Source organism: Colletotrichum aenigma (assembly GCF_013390185.1).
Source record: "Colletotrichum aenigma strain Cg56 chromosome Unknown KSG_Cg56_contig04, whole genome shotgun sequence".
Taxonomy (NCBI): Eukaryota; Fungi; Ascomycota; class Sordariomycetes; order Glomerellales; family Glomerellaceae; genus Colletotrichum; species Colletotrichum aenigma.
Window position 1 is genome coordinate 3215209 of NW_023500910.1, and position 20500 is coordinate 3235708.

Genomic DNA, 20500 nt, shown 5'->3' on the forward strand with positions numbered 1-20500 from the left:
CTGTATTGTCTAATACTTGGAAGCATGAGTAGGAGCAGGTGTAGAGTCTCAATTCATTGATTGCTACGCAAGCATTCGGATATTTTGGTCTGATCAAAGTGACCGATTCCCCACTGGTTCTGTCATATTTCCATGATGGGCTGGCTGAATGATTGCACAACGATGTTGGCCAAATCAGAAACATTAAAATGTAGTGACAATGTGACAGAGGACAGGCAAGCACTAATGCTGATGACAGGATGAAAGCGCTGGTTGGTGGTTTGGGTGGCAGGTCGTAGGTAGTCAGATGGAGTAGCCAGGATGTGGGCTCGCCTAAATTAAATGGGCCCCGTCTGCAGTACCCGCGAACTGTTATCTTATCGGAAGCACGCTGTATCGTCATCCTTCCCCCTTCGTGCTCAACTGCCAATTGCTTCACCCCGTCGTTCACCTTACCCGCTCCACATCTGCGGATTAGTGACCTGCCTACATCGAACCCCGTGATAGGCTGGTGTGCGCCGGTCCTTTGGCAACTCGACTGCGACGGAAATTGTTATTTTCGCATTGAAACGGATCTATTTTGACGTTGACGTTTTGTTTTGGTCTTCTCGTAACGACTTGGGCATCAGTGACCGTCAATCTCGTTCGATCGGTTACGGGGCCTGATTGCTGGGCATCGGTGCGGTTGTCGCTGCTGCTGCTGCTGCTGCTGCTGTGGTTTGAAGTGGTCAGCTTGGGGGAGCTTTTTCTCAGCGGCATATTTGACACCCCCTTTCAGCCGCAGAGTGAGGCTCGGACAAGGAAAAAATGGAGGTGAGAATAGGCCGTATTTCTTAATGTTTACCGTCTGTCGTCACGTCTGCTGCTGCATCTTTCCTCGCATCCCCCTCCTCCCCCCTGTTCAGCTAGGCGAGCTGCTTGTAGAGTCTTACCTTCTATAATTTTGCTCGGGTTGGATGTCCATGGTCGAAGACGGCTTCTCTTAACTTCACACGGCTTTCAGCGGGGGACTTGTCGCGCTACAATGCGTCCTGGTTTGGGTATTAGGAGGACATCTTCCTCTCAAGTCATGAATGGATAACAGTCGAAAATGGACTGGGATCCTGTTGTCCAACGGTACCTCCCCCCCCCCCCCCCCCCGCTCCTGTACTTAACCCCCCGATCGTCCACCTGGCCTCGCCAGATGAAGCGGGTTGGCTGACATGGATGATGTGGCGTTGTGCGACGGTGAGATCAGCACGCGCAGCGCTTCGAGTCCATGGTGGGATTAAACTCGAGAGGGGGGCTTGCGCTTGGTTTGAGCAGGCGAGCATCTCTCGAATGCAGATGGCTCATCTTTCTTTTTCCTCGGTTTACGAAGATGCCCTAGCCTCGCCGTGTGGTTTCCTTTCAGCTGCGCGCATCCGTCAGGGTGGTCGTATTCGAGGGGGCTACCCTGCCTTGAAGGACGACGGATGAATTCGATGACCTTGAGGATTGCTCGGCGTCGTCGTTCGGTGGTAGTCTGATCACTTGTCCCGCCACGGACCGTCGTCGGGCTCCCGGTTGGTCTTTCCGCCAGGAACCCGTGCAAACATATGGGCTTTGCCGGTCTGTGGCATCAAACTTCCCGAGACACTGGCAAACAGCGATCGAGGACGTGGAAGGAATATTGAGCGATACTAGAAAGAAGCCCCTTCACCCCAAAAGTGTATAAATCGGCGACATCGCATACCATAGGACGCGGCGCGTGTCGTTCAGGATGGCTTCGTCTACATCGCCCGATTCCGTTGCTTCATTGCTGTCCCAAGCGGTCGACGGCATGGGCTTCTCTCCCCAACGAGAGCATCCCCAAACAAGTGGTAGTCTCAGTCCAGCAAGGCTAACGCTCCAACGTGTCTACGATCAGAGTCTTCAAGGAGCACAGGCAAAAGATGCGAACAAGCCGCTAGAAGGTCCCCCGGGGCCTCCGGGAAAGGGGAAGCCCAGGCTTCTCTTAATGGGCCAGAGAAGGTGAGTCTACTCCCGTTCGACCGCAGCATACGGGCATCGCGTTGACTGGTAACAGGAGTGGCAAGTCGTCAATATCGAGCGTCGTCTTCCACAAGCTCCCACCAAACGAAACGCTTTTCCTCGAATCCACAGCGCGTATCCAAAAGGACTCTATGGCGTAAGAAACCCCTCCCTCCCTCCTCGCCTCCAGCTTGCCCCTCCCACTAACAGCCTCAGATCCTTCATGGACTATCAGGTCTGGGACTTTCCTGGTCAGATCGACTTTTTCGAGAACCCAAACTTTGACATGGATGCCATCTTTGGCGAGATTGGCGCCCTCATCTGGGTCATCGACGCCCAGGACGACTACCTCGAGGCCGTCGCCCGCCTCAACGCCACCGTCCTCAACCTCCAGCGCTTCTACCCAAACATCAACATCGAGGTCTTCATCCACAAGGTCGACGGCCTGTCGGACGACTACAAGCTCGACATCCAGCGCGACATCACCATCCGCATCCAGGACGAGCTCTCGGACCACGGCTTCGAGAACGCCCCCGTCACCTTCCACCTGACGTCCATCTACAACCACTCCATCTTTGAGGCCTTCTCCAAGGTCATCCAGAAGCTCATCCCGCAGCTCGGCACCCTGGAGGCCATGCTCACCAACCTGTGCCGCACGTGCCGCTTCGAAAAGGCGTACCTGTTCGACGTGCTGTCCAAGATCTACATCGCCACGGACTCGGCAACGGCCGACATGGCCAGCTACGAGATCTGCTCCGACTACATTGACGTCATCATCGACATCACCGAGGTGTACGGCTCCTGGCCGCGCTCCGAGGGCCAGCGCAAACGTCTCGAGGCGGAACCGTGGAACGCCAAAGTCGAGGACCAGGTCGCGTGCAACTGGGCCGAGAGCTGCATGGTGCTCCACGACTCCCAGCGCCCCATCATGCTGCGCGAGGTCGATCGGTACCTGGCCCTCGTCGCCATCATGAAGGAGGATTCCTACGACCGCATGCCGCTCGTGAACATGAATGTGGAGGCTGTGGTACAGGGTGTCACTGAGTTTTTCGAGATCACCAAGTCGAGGAAGTGAGCGAGCCAAAAAGCGGTACGAATGGAGAGAGAGAAAGGGGGGGTGGCCATGCTGTATAATACGTCTTTTTTCAAACCAATATCAACATGCTTTTCTCTTCCATTTCCTAGTTCTATGGTCTCGAGTGCTCTACCTGAGATCGATTCGAGTGCATAATCTATTCCATGTTTGCCAACTCGTCCAGCGTTGAAGACTCCAAACGAGATGCCAGAATACCCATGCGCTTTTTGCTCCGTGGCGTGAACCTCTTTGGCGCCACCTTGAACATGTTTCCCGGAGACAGCGTAACGGGCGTCTTCTAACCACCTCGTCGCGGAGTCACCGGCTGGGGGGCCTCCGCCTGGACCACACCAGGACTAGACTTGAGTTCAAGTGCAAAGACCTTGTACGTGGAGCGGTTTGAACCGAGGAGGCAAATGCGGATAGGCATTTCGCCCCGCGCTGACGTGACGTCTTGGACATCCATTTGCACCGGCACGAACGATGAGTCCTCAGGAAGAGTTGTTGCGGTACATTGTCCCATGAGGCTAGAAAGCTGCGTAGGACTGGGGAGGTTACTCTCCTCATAGTGTGTGTAGCTGAGAGCCTGTGATTGAATGGGGATGGTGATGATGCTGGATTGATTGCCTTGTTTGCTGACAAGCAGAATAAGGGTGTTGCCGTTCAAGAACTTGAGGTCGACGATCTTGCCCTCATCTATTGAGACTGCTGAAACGGTCGTGTCGACGTTGCTGCTGATGCCGTTGATGATTCGGATAGATGTGCGGAAGATGTAAACTGCTTGCAAATCAGAAAAACTACATGGACATAACGTTGCGGGAACGCAAACTCACACTCTTGATCCCGACCCTCTGCCATAGTAGCCAGGAAGGATAGTCCATCGACGCCGTCCTATGGAAAGTTAGTCGCCAGTCCTTAAAGGCTTTTTTTTCTTCGCTAATTTTACCTCTGCCTTCGTTGGGTACATCGCAGAGTCCAACTTGGCGACCTTGCTGCCCAGCACGACCTTGGTTGGTTGTCCGAAGCGAACGCTCCTTTTTTGTGCTTCGGCAATATCGCCGAATATTCCATTGGAACGCGAGGTCAGACAGTCGACGAGGAAGCTTACATTCGGAAAGGCTTTGAGGTATGCATGACCCTCTTCCTGACGAGCAAGTTGCGTAGTAAGTTCATCAAGCATTGAAGCTCCGCTTTCGGCACGTTCCCAGTTGCTCGCGTAGTCCTCTTTGGTCACTTCGTCGAGAAAGACAGCCATGGGGCTTTCCATCAAGTAACGCTGTATGTACGCAAGAACTTTGCTGTTTTCCATGGTTGCTTCCTTCTCTGTCAGTTCGTCGCTGAAAGAGCTCGACGCGGCGAGGCGGTCAATCTGGAAGCGCATCCACGAAGAGAAGGCATTGAAGAGATCAAGCTCATCCATGACGTTGAGGAGGATCTTGTGGCCGACCATGTTCAGACAGGATACAATATCCATGGCCCGGTTGATTTGGGCGACTGAAAAGCCAATGTCATCGCGGGTATCATAGAACTGGGCCAGTCCTCGAAGGCGGCTGAGTATGATGGCACATCTCTCAAGTACGGGCAGGAGATTCTCGTGCAGAAGACACCGTAGGTTTTCTAGCCCAGAGGTTACGGCTTTGTCCCATCGTTTATGGCCCTGGAATGTGTCAGCAACGCGGCCCTATACACAATTTGAAGTACTTACGCGCTCGGCAAGACTGTCGACGAGCCATTCTCGAACAGGCTCGTATGCGTGACCGGTGACAACTGTGTGGAACAGTGCCTGGACGATGTTCGTCGGCCCATGCGTGGCCTGCTCTAAATCTCCCTCAACACTGCGCAGGAACCTCGTGGGGAGCTCTCGCGTATTCTTGTACTCAACCTGCATGTGTAGCTGCGCTTGCTTTACGTACCGCAGCAGCTTTTGCAGTGTTGTTAGTTTGGACGCCAAGAGAGAGATGTTGATGGGAGACGAAGGAACGAATGGCAAGTCCATTGGAACCAGATAGACTGCCGGATCGCCATCTACAGAAGACTTTAGGATAAGCGAGTGTGTAGAGATCTCTGGATGAGAGGCGTGCTGGATGAGCTGCAGCACGCCCGGCTTGTACATGGAAGTCGGAAGAGTATACCGGAAGTCGCCGATGATAAACGAGTCGTATATGCTAAGGTGAAGACGGCCGTCACTGGTTCCAACGACCATCACGAAAACCTGATCGCTGTCGTCGACGTTGAAGGGCTGGAACAGAAACTCGACACCCGTTCGTAGCGTGAAAACGAGGCTGTCCTCCCTATATCAGGGTCAGTATGTTTGCAACAAGCAAAGCGAGCGGACGCACCCGGATCCAGCGCTAGATGTGGGAAGAGGACTGATCTTGGGCAGAGCCGAATCGACTTCCAGAAAGGTTAGTTCTCGAGGCAGGTCTGACGGGTCTTGCTTCCCCGGCAGGTTCAGCTCCTCAGACATAAGTTTCTTCCATGGTTGCGCGTCGGCTAGCTGGCGTTGAGCTCGTTGCTTTCCGACAACGTTGCGTGACCAGCCGATGTGAGTGATCGTAGTAGCAGAGTCCGAATCACCGCCAACGCGGATGTGGTGGGCAGCTTTGTTGTTCTCAAGACCCATCAGTCTCACATAACCGTCACTCCAGCCTACCGCCAAAAATTGACCTGCCTTGTCGTCAGAAGTATTTAAATGTGTCTCGTTCAAAGTCAACTCACCATCAGGCTTCCATCTCACTGCCTGGGGCTCTGGTGCTGTCTCGCCGGGCTTTGCGAACTGGTGTATCTTGGAGACGACCTGGTCCTTGGGCCGATATATGAGAAGGTTCTTCCCGGACGGGTCCCAGCTGACCGATAGGTCCACCGTCGGATTGCTGGGAGGGAAGTCATCGATGACGCGATGGTCAAACCTGGTCTCGCTGAAGGGTCGAAGCTGCATTGTTTCAGCCATGGCGCAAACACGAAGCTGTTCGTGATAAAGTCAAAGAGCAGCCAGCAGACATTACCATGTCTGGGCCCTGCAAGAAGGTTCTGTGGTCAAATGACAAGAGGGTGAGAAGCACAATCGAATTTTGATCTCCGTAAGTTGCTGGGTTGATGTATGTTCAACACTTCGTGCGGACTCTAAACAGCCAGATTAATCAATTGTTGCATGTCGCCTGCCTCTTTTTCTGAGGTTCGTTGTACGCAGCTGCAGCTGTGAGCAGCTTGGGTCCACGGGTAGGAATACCTAGTAGGTACCTACCTACGTTAGGTACCGTACCTAAGGTAAGACACTGGAAGGTGGGAGGGTCTGTAGCTAGGTGTGGCTCCCTAAAATGGCGGGGGCTTAAGACGCTGTATCTCAGAGGTAGGCAGCTGCACCGTGATCGTTTAATTGCAGCTCAACCACGTTTGCACAGCAACCCTCACAAGGATACTGACAACCTACCTGGTTATTGCAAGACATTGATATCAAAAAAAAGCATAGCATCAGACGGCTTATTCTCTCAGGAGCTTCACATCCTGTATTCTAAGTACGTTTCATATCATGCAGCCACGTATCATGGCAAATATTGTCTAACAAGTCAAACCGCTGCTCGGAAACTCCTGGTTTGGCGCTCAACTTTTAGAACCCCTGACTGACCATTGCACACCTGTCCAGAGTAGCCTGCCCCTTTTACTCGATCAAGAAATTGTCAGCGTGAGACTTGATATCCTTAGAGAAGGTCACTTCCTCATCCTCCTCGAGCAAAGACACACCAAGGACCTATTTTATTCGTTAGCTGCTGGTTCTCCCACCGTCAGGATACGATCACTTACATCAACATCCACGAAGGGCGTCGTCTTCGAGAACCTGACCGTCATGGGGAAGAAGTCGTTCTCGTCGTTTGTCTCAGCCTCGAACTCGAACGATCCGCTTGGGTTATCTTCTGACACAGTGCCGATGTTCCACTCCAGAGAGTCGCCGGAAACCTCGTATGAAGCGTCGAAGCTCGACACCACAGGCTCGCTGGCCTGGTACGGGATAATGACGCTGACGTCCTTGAGCGTGTCGCCGCCTGTCAACTCGTACTCCACTGTCATGTTGTACTTGTCTGCATCCTTGTTGATCCAGACAGTGAAAGTGATTGGGCAAGCGCTGGTATCGTCCGCCTTGGCCGTTGCTCTCCAGCGGAGAACACCCACCGACTGGTTGGTGGGGAAACCACGAGCAGTGTTGCTCATCTGAATAACCTTGGAGCTGTTGAACAGGTTCTTGTCGACGTTGGGATGCGTACGGAACTGGGCACCGTGGGAAGGGTTTGCCGTCAAGTTCAACTTGACCTTGGTCAAACTTGGGTCGGAGATGCGGAGGTTAAGGTCACCGCTAATTGCCAGAGAGTTCAGAGCACCCTCTCGTGATAGCTTGGCGCTGATGGCTTCGTTGACGACGATGTGAATCGCGTCACGATCCAAAGTTGAGGAGACACGAGCTTCGGCTGCTGGCTCCGAGGCGTGGGCGGGCGCCGGAGTGATAAGGGGCGTGTCGTCGACTTCGGCGCCCATCTCGCCACGAACACGCTCGAACATGTCGGTCGTCTTGGACTTCTTGCCCAACTGCATACCCTTGCCCTTGGGGGCACTCAGCCTGCGAAAGTCAGCTACTGTTTGCCACTACCCGATCCTGCAGCTCGGATACTCACTTGTTGAAGGTCTTGTTCTTCTCGGCCTCGTACGAATCGTATGTGTCCGTCGTGGTCGGGCGAGTAGGGGGAGTGTAGGTCGGGTATACGGGGGTTCTGGGCATTCCGCCGCCGACGCGGCCTGCGCGAGCCGACTCCTTGCGCTGCATCTCCAGTTGCTTGGCCTTGCGCTTGCGCTCCTCGGTAGCCTCGAGCTCTTTGTTCTGCAGGATTTGTTAGCTATCTTCTGGTCATTTCGGCAGCTGAGCTGACTGACTCTCGCAATGATCTCCTGGATCCGCTCCTCGTGAGACTCCATCTCAAGGAAGGTCTTGATCTGGCTGATGGTCAGGTTCTCCCGGTAACCAAGGGTCACCAGCTCGTCAAAGGCGCTGAGAAGTTCGTAGGCATTCTTGACAATCTCCCTCTCGTCGAGGCTCTTGCATGTGCTGGTGACAACCTGCGCGAACAGGTGGAGGGAGTCGATGTCCTGGAGGATGTTCGATTGTCGGTTGGTGATGAGGACCATGTAGAGCTCATCGAGCGGCTGGTAGACAAAGCGCACATTGTCCTGCTCAACGGTGGTGTGCTGGGTACCGCTGTCGGCCAGTTTAGGGAAGGACGCGAGGAGGGCTTCGATGCGGGATCGTGGCATCTCCCTGAACTGGCGGGAGAGGACAGCTTTCCCGCCTCGGGTGCAGATCGACGCCGCAAGGACAACCTAGGACAGTCAGTATCGAGAAACATTGAACAACTTAAATGGGGAAAACCAAGCACCATTTTGGGTGGAGTGTTGTGACTGTTGGTTGGACGAATTGGTGATGTAGATAGGTTGTCGCAACTTCAACTCAAGGTCCCAGGCCTAAGGAGGGACGGGACCACATCGACGTAGGGAGCTTGAATATTGAGGTCCGAATGTGTGAATCTGGCCAGTGCACGGACCAGGCTGGCCTTACGTACAGCGGCCCGGTCTAGTCCTAAAAGGGGAAGGCTCAAGCTCCAGCTACAGGCGCGTCAAGCTGCGCTTAAGGAACGTAGAGGGGTGTCGCCCAGGCCATTTTTAAATTTCCACGCGCCTCAGTTGGACTCCACTTTGTCATCCTGCTTGGCCTCACTTGCCATCCACCAACCACTCTTTGTTCATTCCATCCGTCTGTCCAAGGGCATGACCAAATAGTTGGCCTCACAAAAATATTTTCGAACTTCTACTCAAACAACCTCACCTTCTCAATCTTCGACACACTTCCAGCCGACGCGCCTCTCCCAGTTACCCTGCTGGAGTTCCCCAAGCTTGACCGGGTATCCGAGCCACGAAACCCCAACATTACCGACCACCACCGGCGCGCCAAATCCGTTCCTGACTCCTCTCGAGAACCTTCAACTTATTTACCACGATAAAAGTTTCCAAGTGAATTGTTATCCCTACCAACCTCAGGACATGGCGGCAGAAGCAGTGCCGCCGCCGAGCTTCGAAGCTCAAGGTCATGAGGAGTACATCGATTATTCCGAAGATGACGCAGCGGCCCCTGCCGTTGCAGCCCAGAACTCCAACCGCACCTCATTCTCGGCCAACGCCCATCTTGTCACTGAGAACTACGAGGAGGCAGCAGAATCCGTACAAGTAGACGACCAATCTATCGATTTGCAGGCAGTTGAGGTTACTACAGTGGCCAGCGATGCCCTGCCGGATGGCAGTGGCCAAGATTTGCTTAAAGCAAGCAACTCCGAGAGTGCCACCATGGTCAACCAAGCGCCTCAGGATATTGAAGACTTGTCATTTAACGATAACGAAATCAGCTGGGAAGATGGCAACGACGACCAAGCTGGAGACGCAAGCGATGCCCACCTTGACGCCGAGAAGAGCGACTGGCAGCTTGTTGACGATGATATACACTTGGCCGAGGAAGAATCGGACCTGCCCAAAGGCATAGCGGACACTGAAGAGACGCCACAAGGAGATGAAGAAGATGCTCATGAGTCCACTGGCAATGCTGAGAACGTTCATGATAACACCCAAGGACTTAGTGGAGCAGATGCCGAGCCACTTTTGCAAGAGCAGATTTCTGACCTTCAAGGCGCCGACGCGGATGGTGATTTGCACGAGATAGACTACTTCGACGACAGCAACGCCGCTGTGGATGCATCTATGGACACAGCCGCCGAGATGCAACCGGAAAGCAATGTTCTCGACCAGGAAGACGTCAGAAACACCCATTCCGACCGCGAAGATACGGATCGTGCCATTGATGAAAATGACGGATCGTTCTCTCCGCATGAAGCAGAAGATAGTGTTGTTGCCGTCGAAGAAGAAGAAGAGGAAGATGATACCCACAACCAAGACCTTATTGGCCAGGCAAATGATGCAGAAGAGTACACGGCGACTGGCGAAGACACTTCCATCCATGATCGCATGGATTATGAAGATGAGCTGCTTGCGAACGTCCAGTCACCGGACTCCGATGATGCACCTTCGAATGACGACACTGAGATCCCCGCTGTAACTGTTTCCTACAAGGGTGTTGAATATCCCTTCTTTTACAACTCGCCGGACAGCGAAGGCAAGGAGTGCTTCTTTGACGATCTGTCCCTTTTGCATTGCAAGATGGAAGGCGTGCTTGCAGGTTTCCGTCGTGAGCTTGCTAACGAACTGAGTCCCTTCGACGAACTGGTGTTCCAAATTGACGAGTTGGGACTTGAGTTTGCCGAAGTAAGTTGTCATACTGGGAGATTTGCTGGGACGTTGCTAACAGAGTCCAAGTCTACCCAGCCAGATTTGATCTCTGATATTACCCTGGGTCAAGTCATTTCCGTGTTTGATTCTCTGGTCAAGAACCAGGATGCCGATGCCTCAAAGCCGTTGTATGCCTTGCTAGTCACACGGCCAAACTGCAAGAAGAGGTGGCTATCTCTCGTCGATGATGCCTACAATGGCAAGGGACTTGACGAGGTGAGCTATTACTTCGCATCTCAGGCACAAAGCGAAATGGCCGAGCCAGAGATACTGGATGATGAACCGGGCATGGTTGGAGAAGACGACAACGCGGATGCCGCCGCTTGGCCTGACTCACCTGCTGAAAGCAAGCATGACGACCAGGACGATGCTCAAGCTCAAGACCTAGATGAAGATATTCCTAGCGCCTTGGAAGAAGTAGCCAACGAAGATGACGACGTTGGGACTGGTATTGCTGAAGAAGATGATGATGCCACGAAGGTCGACGATACAGTTGATGAGAGCGCCTTTGACGCAGAGCTTACCGCCGTTGTTGAAGACCTAGATGGCGAGGCGACTATGGTTGACACGGACATCAATTTGTTGGATGAATCGACTGTGGTCGCAGACACAGATGTCGTCGAAAGCAACGCAATGACAGAGGTGATGGAGGACCAGGAGCCTCAGACATCTGGGGAAAATGGTAATCCCGACTCTTCTTTATCTGACCCCTGCTTTTATCCCCAATTCTGTCTCTGCGTTGAGTGCGCCTCAGCCTACACCACAGATGACATGGCAGATAACGACTACGCCTACGCATCTCTGGTGCGGAATACAAGGCAGACTGCTCAAAATCACCAGTCAACACAGTTTCATGTTCCTTCTCTGGAAGTTCCCATTGAGGGCTTTCCCCGCTCTCATATACGGCATTTACATTCTCGTTCGGATGTTAGCATGGCATTTTCTTCAACAACAAACGCTGACGATTCATTCCAAGTACCAGAAATCGACGACTCTAACCCACTTGTCAACACGGATGCGGAAGACGAAGTGGACCTTCTCAACGCCGTTGAGAACGATCCGCAGTGGCCGAATGACGAAGACAGCGCAGCCCTCGTGGACCAAATTATCGAGGCTACCGATGAAAATGCGACGAACAAGGTAACCCCTAACACCAGCGCAACTTCAACCTTGAACGGCGATGAAGTCACGTACGAAAACAACGAGCTCGATTTGAACGCCGACGTGGGCGAGAACGATATCAACGAGAACGACGGGGCCGACGTTGAAGGTCAGAATGACGAGTTGGAGGAAATTGACTGGAGAGAGTTCCCTGGGCAAGGCGATGACGAAGTTTCGGAGTCCCCTGCGGTCGTGGGCAAACGCCCCCGGTCGGATGTGGACGACCTGCTGGATGATGAAGCTGAGAAAGGTACGCTGCAAGCCGGTAAAAGACTGAGGATATGTGAGGAAACTAACAATGTCGCAGACGTCAAGCGTCGTCGCTCTTAAACTTCGTACATCCTTCCACTAACTTCCCATGATATGCTTCTGCACATTATCTGGATCTAGGGCTGGCAGGCTTTGCGCGTTGTGCAGGTGATGCAATCGGCGAACTCTCGGCGTAACGATACAACAACAAAATGGACAACTGGACTGTCCAAACAGACAAATCTCCAGGAAAATGACGGTCTCATTGAAGTCTGCATGACACCCAGGTAGGGTTCTGATGATTTTTGTACTGACCCATAGCTTTTTTACAATTCGCAACCAAAGGTGCCGAGGTAATTCTGGCATGTTGAATGGACGATGCGCTCTTCATACAGTATTCCTTCAATCTTCTCGATACCCCGTCTACTATCTGGCGATGTTGGTGGATTTATGGCGTACAAGGCGGGTGAAAATGGTGGGACAACCTGGACGGTGGGCGATGTTCTTGTACAGCGGCAGGTCGATCGTGAGGTGGTCAAAAGGCCTGCTCAGCAAGGCAACGACCCTCCTTTGTGCACGAGAGGCAGGCAGGTCCAATATTTGACGATGCTTCTCTGGAATGTGTTCCATGAGAGGTAGACTCAGTCACGGGATGCAGGTGCCTGCTTGGAGACGTAGGCATGTTGACGTGCCAACTCACCGGGTTGCGCTGTTTCTCTTAGGGATGACCTTTTCGATAATTCCGTAGTCACGATGAATACACATCATACTCGATACAAGCTAATTGCATATGACGAGTCATTTTTTGGAGGGAATGTCCTCGTCAGGAGATACTCTTTGGTGCATCTTCTGAATTCGTCACGTGCTAACAAGGCCTTTTAACCACAGATGGGACGACGAGGCGCTGAATAGAGGACGAGTGATTGGGCTCGTCCGACCTTCATCATAAAACAGCATCTGTTTGACGGTCTAACAATTAGTCGTCTTCAAGTCAAGATGCAAAATACGCTTATAAGGAACCGCCTTGGCAACTCGGCAAAAATAATTTTAAGACGGTTCCTGATGATTGGAGTGGATATTGGTCTATGACGAGCAGTGGCCCTGGGTTCACTTCATCCTAAGTCTTAGTTTTGATTCCAACGTGGGCAGAGACTTTGAAGGTTGCAATGGATCAGGAACAGCCAGGGGGATGAGGGCGCGATGGGATGCGAGAAGCCCTGCGAGGAAAAGGGTTAATGGAAGCTTGGGCTTTCTTTGCTGCGCTGGCGAGCATTTCAATGCAAGACCACGCGAACGAAATGCAGTTAGCGACGATGTTAATGAGCAGAAGGATCGAGTCGCCAGAAAAAAGTGGTGTGGTGGAATAGACTTTTGTGTCTGGTTGAGTAGGTCTCGACTGTTGCAGGCGTGGGGATCCTTGTGGTGGTGGCCCGTCGTTGAGAGGGCAGACGTTAAGGCAGTTTGTTTCGACAACCGTTCTTGTTATGCGGTTCCCGGGCGGCCGCGTTGCCGCATTAACTGCTGAACGAGGGAGGGGAGTGGAAGTGATGGACGCTAGGAAGTGGAAGGACAAACGAGCTGTCATCTGCAACGAGGCTGTGTGTGGTAATTTTTGTTTGGTTTGCATGGGATTACGGGGAGGATGGGAAGTCTCTCGTGGGTGAGATACCTAGAGGCTGGTCACGATGGTCCCGCCTCTGCATTCCTCAGTTCCTTCAAGGGGCGCTGTGGGATACCTCAACTTGGGTAGAGTATGGATCGTTGAACACAGGTGTAACATGTTGGCATACAACGTCTGCCTGATATCTACGGATAGAAACAGCCGGGTAGACGGACATTTACAGTGGGAGCGTTCGCCGCTCACAGGTTCAGCAGCGAAGGTGATGACGACGAAGGTGCACTATGTGTACTAGAGGGTGTGGCTGTGGTTAAATTAAAGAGGATCCCATTTGGTTGTGTCAAAAGCGAAGGCACAGAGGGAGTGAAGCGGGTTTTCACAGTGTCGTTCGTAATGAAGCTGTTTCAACGACCCCACTTGGCTGGTTGGTGCAGATGCACGAGTTGAAAAATAGAAATGCCGATTGTGCCCTGATGCTTGGTGCTTGTGCCTCGGGGGATCGATCTCGTATGGAACGTCAAAAAATCTCCTTCTCCTGACCGAAAAGAGCAGCCATCCCGCTAATTAACAGACACACACAAGCTGGTAGACGTCGTAAGTCCAGTGTGGATGTGACCTTGCAGCCAGAGGTAGAAAGATCCAGGCCCCCGTCCAACGCTGATATTGGGGAGTGTGCAGTGTCAACCAGCTGGGCATGCCTCGATGCCCCCTGCGGAGAACCCAAGAGACCGTCGGAACCTCCCACGCTCACCAGCCGGCGGTTCACTTTTACCCCCTGTCGTGGTACGGGGAGGCGAGGGGGACAAGTCAGGGACCGATTGCCAGTTCCGACCCCCCTGGCCGATGGTGACCTCAGTCAACGGGCTAGGCGCGTGCCTTGGTTTGGGGATTGTCACTGGGGGATACCGATGAGGATCCAGGATGAGATTATACAGTGGAATATCCAGAGGATCTGGTTCGAGAAAATGCATAGAATCAGAAATGCCCTATCTGAGCAACTACAGAAAGCCATTGAAAAAAAACAAGAGACGAAAAAAGGTACAGGACTCGGCACAGAGACTTGGCGTCCCTGCAGAATTTGTCTGTGTCAGGAAAATGGCTTTCCGTCCAAAATCGCATGCGAGGGGTGTTCCATCCTCCTGATTCCGACCGTCATCCGTCAAGCATCTGTACAGGCTGCGTACAATTCCATGCACAGACGGGATACAAGCATCATCGCCACGGTGTTCGTAGTGTAGGTAGGTACGGGAGCGGAACGGACAGTTTGCAGTTCCAACAAGCAGCAGCCAGCATGAATCGAGTGATTGACTTGTGGCAGCAGAGTAACAAGAAGCACATCGCCATCAGCAGCGTCCTTGTGCCTCGTTCCGTTCTTCAGTCTTGTGCTGACTGTCACAGCTGCGCTGCCCTGTCGGTCGTCAGTAGTGCCCTGCAACCTGCAGCACGCTAAAACACACCACCTCGCCTTTGCCTCGCCTCATCACATCACCCGCGGCCAGCGACCTGCCACACGGTCAACCAATCTAGAGAGGTGCTGGACCTCCTCCGCTACCCACAGCAGCTTGCAGCAGCAGGCTGAGCTTCTGCTGTCCCCCCCAAAAGTGGACAGTCTGTCCTGGTCGTTGTCACTCGTGGTCCGTCGCCGACGCCGTTCCCCGTACTCCACCATCCACTACGGTACCTAAGGTACCTACACTGTAAGGTACCTTACCTGGTGTCCTCTGCCCACCTCACTGGCCAGACCAAGACTCGATCTAGCAGTCCCCTCTCGGCCTCAGCCCCTCGTGTCGCGTAAGATACTGGGCCGAATAAAGTATCTTTTATTTTTACAGCGGTTAGTCGGGGTCGATAAATGTACCCACTCTCACTCAACAACGCTGCGCCGCAGCCAAGTTCTTTCCAGAGAGAGGACTAGGGGGAAGAAAAAAGAAGGGACCTATCGCAGCAACCTCTTAGCCAATCTGATCCAGGAACATCATCGGCCACAGGTATCATCTCTAACCTCCCGGCTACAGAGGTACCTAGCTCTGACACTCTTCCCCCACAGCTTCTCGCATCCAGCACCCACGCATCTCACTCTCTCCCGCACACACACAGAGATTGGACACTCTCTCTCTGTCTCCTGCCCAGAGTGACTTGTGACTTGCAACAGGGCACCATTTCCACCCTTCACAGGGGCCTCTGAAACTCAAACCTGTCCCTATCTGGCTGGTTGGCATTCCTCCCGACCTCGACACCACGCACCTACCCACTCCGCGTCCACTGCCAAACTGCGAGGAACCACACCCGCCTCTGCCCGCTACCACCTCATTACCTGAAGGCTACCTTGGCTTGCCGCCCTCTTGCCTTATCGTTGCGAGGTACCGATCAAGGCTCGGCCTGTCACACTACGTACCGCCCTCACAGTTTTATCTGCAAAATCCCACGAAACATCTCTCCCTCTCCTTTCGGCCTTCCACTCGCGCCAACCCACCGACCTGTCCCGTCCAGACGAGAGACCACGAAGGCGACCCCCTCGACTCGATTCGAACCCGACGAGATCGAACCCCGAAGACCAGCGACCATCGCCCTCCACCACGAACCTGTGACTCGGCCTTCCAAACGCTGGAGTCTTCGAGAGTTGCATCGTCTTTCCATGTGTCGCTGCTGACGACGTTCGACCTTACCTCCAACCTCTCCATCTTCCTCGCCCGGCGCGAGCCTCGCCAGCTCCCATCTACGGGACACGACACTCTCTCAGCAACCACCTCGCCACGGCGCACGCATCTGCTAGATCCTGACGCTCATTTGGCTCTCCGTCGCCGGTACCGCGCTCATTTTTGGCAACATGATGTTAGACGAGAAGTACGTTTGCGATCTGTTCGGCGTACGAAGCGTTCGCTACGCAATGCCGATGCGTCCACCTGGCCTTGAGAGCAGAGCTCGCTGACACCATCCCGCGCAGATACATTGGCCTGGCCTTGGCCATGGCATCCAGTTTAGCCATAGGTACGCATTTGCTACTTGTTCTGCAGCTCGACCTCTCTTTACTAATTGCTTAACCACAGGAATCAGTTTCGTGATCACAAAAAAGGTACGCGACCTTTTGCCGCGGTATCGAGAGCCACCTCGATCAACCCATCAATCATTTGCGACGCCGATACTGACGGTCGCTATAGGGTCTCATGCAAGCGGAAGAGCGCCATGGATTTGAGGGAGATGGTTTTGTCTACCTCAAGAGCCCGGTATGGTGGGCTGGTATTACGACTTGTGAGCTTGTGCGATTTCCCTCAGATGGCGCTTGTCGCTAACCCTTGTTCAGTGGTTGTCGGAGAAATCTGCAACTTTGCGGCCTACGCCTTTGCGCCTGCGATTCTCGTCACACCTCTAGGAGCTCTATCTGTCCTCATCGGAGCTGTACTTGGGTCCTACTTCCTAAGGGAAGAGCTCGGTACTCTGGGCCGTCTCGGCAGTGCCATTTGCTTGATTGGCGCCGTCATCATCGTCCTTCATGCGCCTCCAGATGAGGACATTCAGACGATTGACCAGATCCTGCACTACGCCATTCAGCCTGGTGAGTCTCGATGCAGGCCAGAGCCGGCGTTGCGACTGAAGCTAACACGGTACCAGGCTTCCTGCTGTACGCCTTCGCGGTCACTGTTTTCGCAGTTGTCATGATCTACAAGGTTGCGCCAGTCCACGGAAAGAAGAACGCCCTCATTTACCTCTCGATCTGCTCGACGGTCGGCTCGGTCTCCGTCATGTCTGTGAAGGCTTTTGGTATTGCCCTCAAGCTCACATTCGCCGGAAACAACCAATTTTCCCACCCGTCGACTTACGTGTTCATGATCCTGACGGCCGTTTGCATCTTGACCCAAATGAACTACTTCAACAAGGCGCTCGCCCAGTTCCCCACAAACATGTAAGTCGCATGCTATTTTCTGCGTCGGCGGCCGCGGGCTGCGCTAATCAGGTGCCACGTAGCGTCAACCCCCTTTACTACGTAACGTTCACGACCGCGACCCTTTGCGCCTCGTTCATTCTCTTTGGCGGTTTCAACACCACCGACACCGTCAATACGATCTCCCTGATCTGCGGCTTCTTGGTCACCTTCACCGGTGTATACTTGCTTAACCTTTCGAGATCCGACCCGAATGGACACCACCTGGTTGCTGGCCGCGGTGGTTCGGATGCCATGGGCACGGACATGGTCTCAACCATTCAGACTCGCCTTAGCATGCAGGCGCGCAGAAGCACCGACCCGCGAATGAGCATTGGCAGCCGCCACGGTGACACGACCGGTCTGATGAGAGCCTACGACGAGGAGGCTGGAGCCGAGTTTGGGTTGACCGACCTTGCTGATGATAGCGACGACGAAATCGACCACCGCAGAGGCAATGGATCCGCCAATGGCCACTCCAAGTCCTACAACGAGACCATTGAGCTTCAAAATCAGCGATCCGATAGGTGAGGAGGCAAGACACGGAAGTCTGTTTCCTAGTTATTGGTAGAAGTTGAGGCGGTAGTTGTCTTTTTCTCGAAGCATTTCTCTTACCCAGGGCCCGATTTCAAGGGCAGCATTGTACATTTTCTCTCGAAGCCATATGACTGAGAAGTTCTCCACGACATGATCGGATCCAACGAAAAAGGCACAGACCCACGGAAAAGGTGCAGGCGCACCCCGAGTAAAGGAGGGGAGCAGTGGGAAACCAGAAAGCAATTTTCCATACCATTTTCACTTCCGCCACGGCACGAGGAGTATTACAGGGCGGGACGGACATTCGGGGCGTTCATCGGGGTTTGCATGGTTCCAAGTGCGGAAGCACCTCTTGTTGTACGATTAAGGGCGAACGGGAAGAGAGCGTGAGAGAGGCACGCTCTGTTTCGCCGGGCGAGACGGCATTTGATTCCTTGTCCAGAGCATTGAGCACCATAGACCAGGCCATCCAGAGCCTTGAATTAAGTATGACAAGCAAAATTGCCGTCGCAACTCGATGATCTCAGTGAGACGGGCTGGACGGATGATGCGGGTATCTTGAAATTGTTTACGTAGGTCTAATGAAGTCGTGGGCACATCTCACACAACTGCTTCTTGCTCTGTTCCTCTCCACGGAATGGGGGCAGACATCACGTCACTTCACATGAGATTGACACATGTTGATTGAATGATTTCGTTGCTCATTTCATGGTTTGTACCATTACAAGCCAGTCGCAACTATCCGAATTCCCCTTTTCGCAGAGTGATGCAAATGTGATCAAGACGCCTGAGTAGTATTCCACCCCCGTCCTCCCTTTGCTGTTCGCGCGACACCTTTTTGTTTTTCCCAAATTGCGAATCTTTTTGGAGAAAAGAGAAGAAGGAAGCGAGCGAGACAGTTGTCCGAAAATAGCAGTCTACCAAACAGAGTGCAACATGCTGGACTGCTGCTGCTGCTGCTGCTGGTAGTTGTTGGCAGACTGCTGGTAGTCATCAACCTCATCGGTCGAAGAAGCCTGGGGCTCGACAGCCTCCTACGACTGGGCCTCGGCCTCCTCGCCACCCTCCTGCTGCTCCTGTTGTTGCGCCTCGGCGGCGGCCTGGGCCTGGGCGGCCTTGGCACCGTAGTCCTGGGACATGGGCTGGACGACGCTCTGCTCCTCCTTGGGCTCGAGGATGGAGACGGCGTCAGGGAGGGTCTTCTGGGGACCGGCCTTGCCCTCGGGGTCGGAGCCGCGCATGATCTTGACCTTGATACCAAGGACACCCTGGCGGAGGAGAACGTGGCGGGTGGCGGAGTCGATGAAGTCCTTAGCAGGCTGGCCGGAGTGGATCATGAAGCCGTCGGTGAACTTCATGGACTTGGCACGGGCGGCACGGAGCTTGCCGGAGACGACGACCTCGCAACCCTTGGCGCCGGACTCCATGATGAAGCGGAGGACACCGTAGCAGGCACGGCGGACGGCGAGACCGTTGAGGAGCTTGTAGCGGAGGGACTCGCACTGGGCGACGGCGGAGAGACCGCGGTTCTGGACCTTGGCGGCGTAGAGGGAGACGGAGTTCTCGGGGAACTTGAAGCGCTTCTGGATGAGGGAGGTGAGCTCGCGGATGCGGCGTCCCTGCTCGCCGAGGACCTCCTGGGTGTGGGTGGCGCGGATGATGATGTCGGTTACCGTGGGGGTGACGCGGACCTCGACGCCGGAGTAGCCCTCCTCGGCCAGCTCGCGCTGGAAGAACTCGTTGAGCTCAGCGTAGAAGACGCCATCGGCGACGAACTTTCTGCGCTTGGAGCTGTGTAAGAAACAAAAGTCAGCATTGTTTGCTCGTGTAGTCGATGGCAAAGCCAGGCCCGTTCTTCTTCGTCTTCATCGTCGTTTTCTTCCTTTCTCCCATCATCGCGAAACCTCGAATTTTGGCGGGGGTGGGTTCGTCCTCCCAGCGCAAGACGCAAAAAAAGTGTAATTGTCACTGCCGGGGAAGAGGAGGGGGAATTGGCTTACATCTGAGTGCCTGGAACAGCCATCTTGACTTTCTTTGCCCGGTGTCGAAAGGGGTTGGGATAGGTGGACGGGTTGGTTAGAAGTTCGACGTCGTCGGGGGGTGGTGTTGGCGAGTAGATGAGGTTGTCAAAGCAGCTCGATTCGTCCGGCTCGGCTCAGAAGCGGGAATTCTCGCTGTGGGAAGGAAAATTGTGTGAAGCCCTAGAGTCTCGATTGACCTGCGTGGTCTGTGCTTTTTTCCTTCCCTCCAGTGTCTAAGTGGTTTTTTTTCCTGCAACGCGCCGCCTCGCCTTAGGTAAGCGCCGACTTGCTGACCTTCCACCTGCAGCCAGCTGGCTAGAGGTCGGCCATCGGGACAGACTTTTCCGTTTCCCGGGCGGGACCTGACGGGACGGGAGTGTGGGGTTTCAAGGGGTCACAGAAAATTCACATCTGAAGACACCGCGCCACACCTACCCCAGGGCGACCAGCTCACCACGGGTTGGTGGGGCAGAATGCTCCCTGGGCTGTCACTGGAAGCTGCCGGTCACAGGTCACACAGCTGAAGACGTCAGGTGGGTGACATTTCAGGCAGTCCGTCTCGACCTGGAGCTGCG

General features: G+C 53.9%; 6 protein-coding genes across 6 annotated transcripts; 3 read left to right on the plus strand and 3 right to left on the minus strand.

Annotated features, from left to right (window-relative positions):
- Positions 1 to 1720: 1720 nt before the first annotated feature.
- Positions 1721 to 3046, plus strand: gtr2 (GTP-binding protein gtr2; the record flags this gene model as incomplete). Its single annotated transcript, XM_037321996.1, has 3 exons — positions 1721 to 1971; positions 2027 to 2128; positions 2188 to 3046. 3 exons carry the CDS (start codon positions 1721 to 1723, stop codon positions 3044 to 3046), a joined length of 1212 nt encoding a protein of 403 aa, XP_037178919.1.
- Positions 3047 to 3344: 298 nt separating this feature from the next.
- cut20 (Anaphase-promoting complex subunit 4) lies at positions 3345 to 5996 on the minus strand (the record flags this gene model as incomplete). The annotated part of the gene is made up of 6 exons (XM_037321997.1): positions 3345 to 3823; positions 3880 to 3937; positions 3993 to 4703; positions 4752 to 5337; positions 5386 to 5713; positions 5765 to 5996. 6 exons carry the CDS (start codon positions 5994 to 5996, stop codon positions 3345 to 3347), a joined length of 2394 nt encoding a protein of 797 aa, XP_037179775.1.
- Positions 5997 to 6704: 708 nt separating this feature from the next.
- On the minus strand, positions 6705 to 8469 carry ARCN1 (Coatomer subunit delta; the record flags this gene model as incomplete). The annotated part of the gene is made up of 5 exons (XM_037321998.1): positions 6705 to 6794; positions 6848 to 7655; positions 7711 to 7913; positions 7967 to 8410; positions 8467 to 8469. The coding sequence occupies 5 exons, from the start codon at positions 8467 to 8469 to the stop codon at positions 6705 to 6707; spliced, it is 1548 nt and encodes a 515-aa protein (XP_037178904.1).
- A 658-nt stretch (positions 8470 to 9127) lies between these two features.
- On the plus strand, positions 9128 to 11911 carry CGCA056_v006750 (uncharacterized protein; the record flags this gene model as incomplete). Its single annotated transcript, XM_037321999.1, has 3 exons — positions 9128 to 10396; positions 10448 to 11831; positions 11889 to 11911. 3 exons carry the CDS (start codon positions 9128 to 9130, stop codon positions 11909 to 11911), a joined length of 2676 nt encoding a protein of 891 aa, XP_037179822.1.
- A 4367-nt stretch (positions 11912 to 16278) lies between these two features.
- Positions 16279 to 17898, plus strand: CGCA056_v006751 (putative magnesium transporter NIPA4; the record flags this gene model as incomplete). Its single annotated transcript, XM_037322000.1, has 7 exons — positions 16279 to 16292; positions 16393 to 16436; positions 16496 to 16521; positions 16607 to 16697; positions 16750 to 17001; positions 17058 to 17349; positions 17412 to 17898. 7 exons carry the CDS (start codon positions 16279 to 16281, stop codon positions 17896 to 17898), a joined length of 1206 nt encoding a protein of 401 aa, XP_037179821.1.
- A 1040-nt stretch (positions 17899 to 18938) lies between these two features.
- Positions 18939 to 19927, minus strand: rps3 (40S ribosomal protein S3; the record flags this gene model as incomplete). The annotated part of the gene is made up of 2 exons (XM_037322001.1): positions 18939 to 19695; positions 19905 to 19927. 2 exons carry the CDS (start codon positions 19925 to 19927, stop codon positions 18939 to 18941), a joined length of 780 nt encoding a protein of 259 aa, XP_037179824.1.
- Positions 19928 to 20500: the final 573 nt, after the last annotated feature.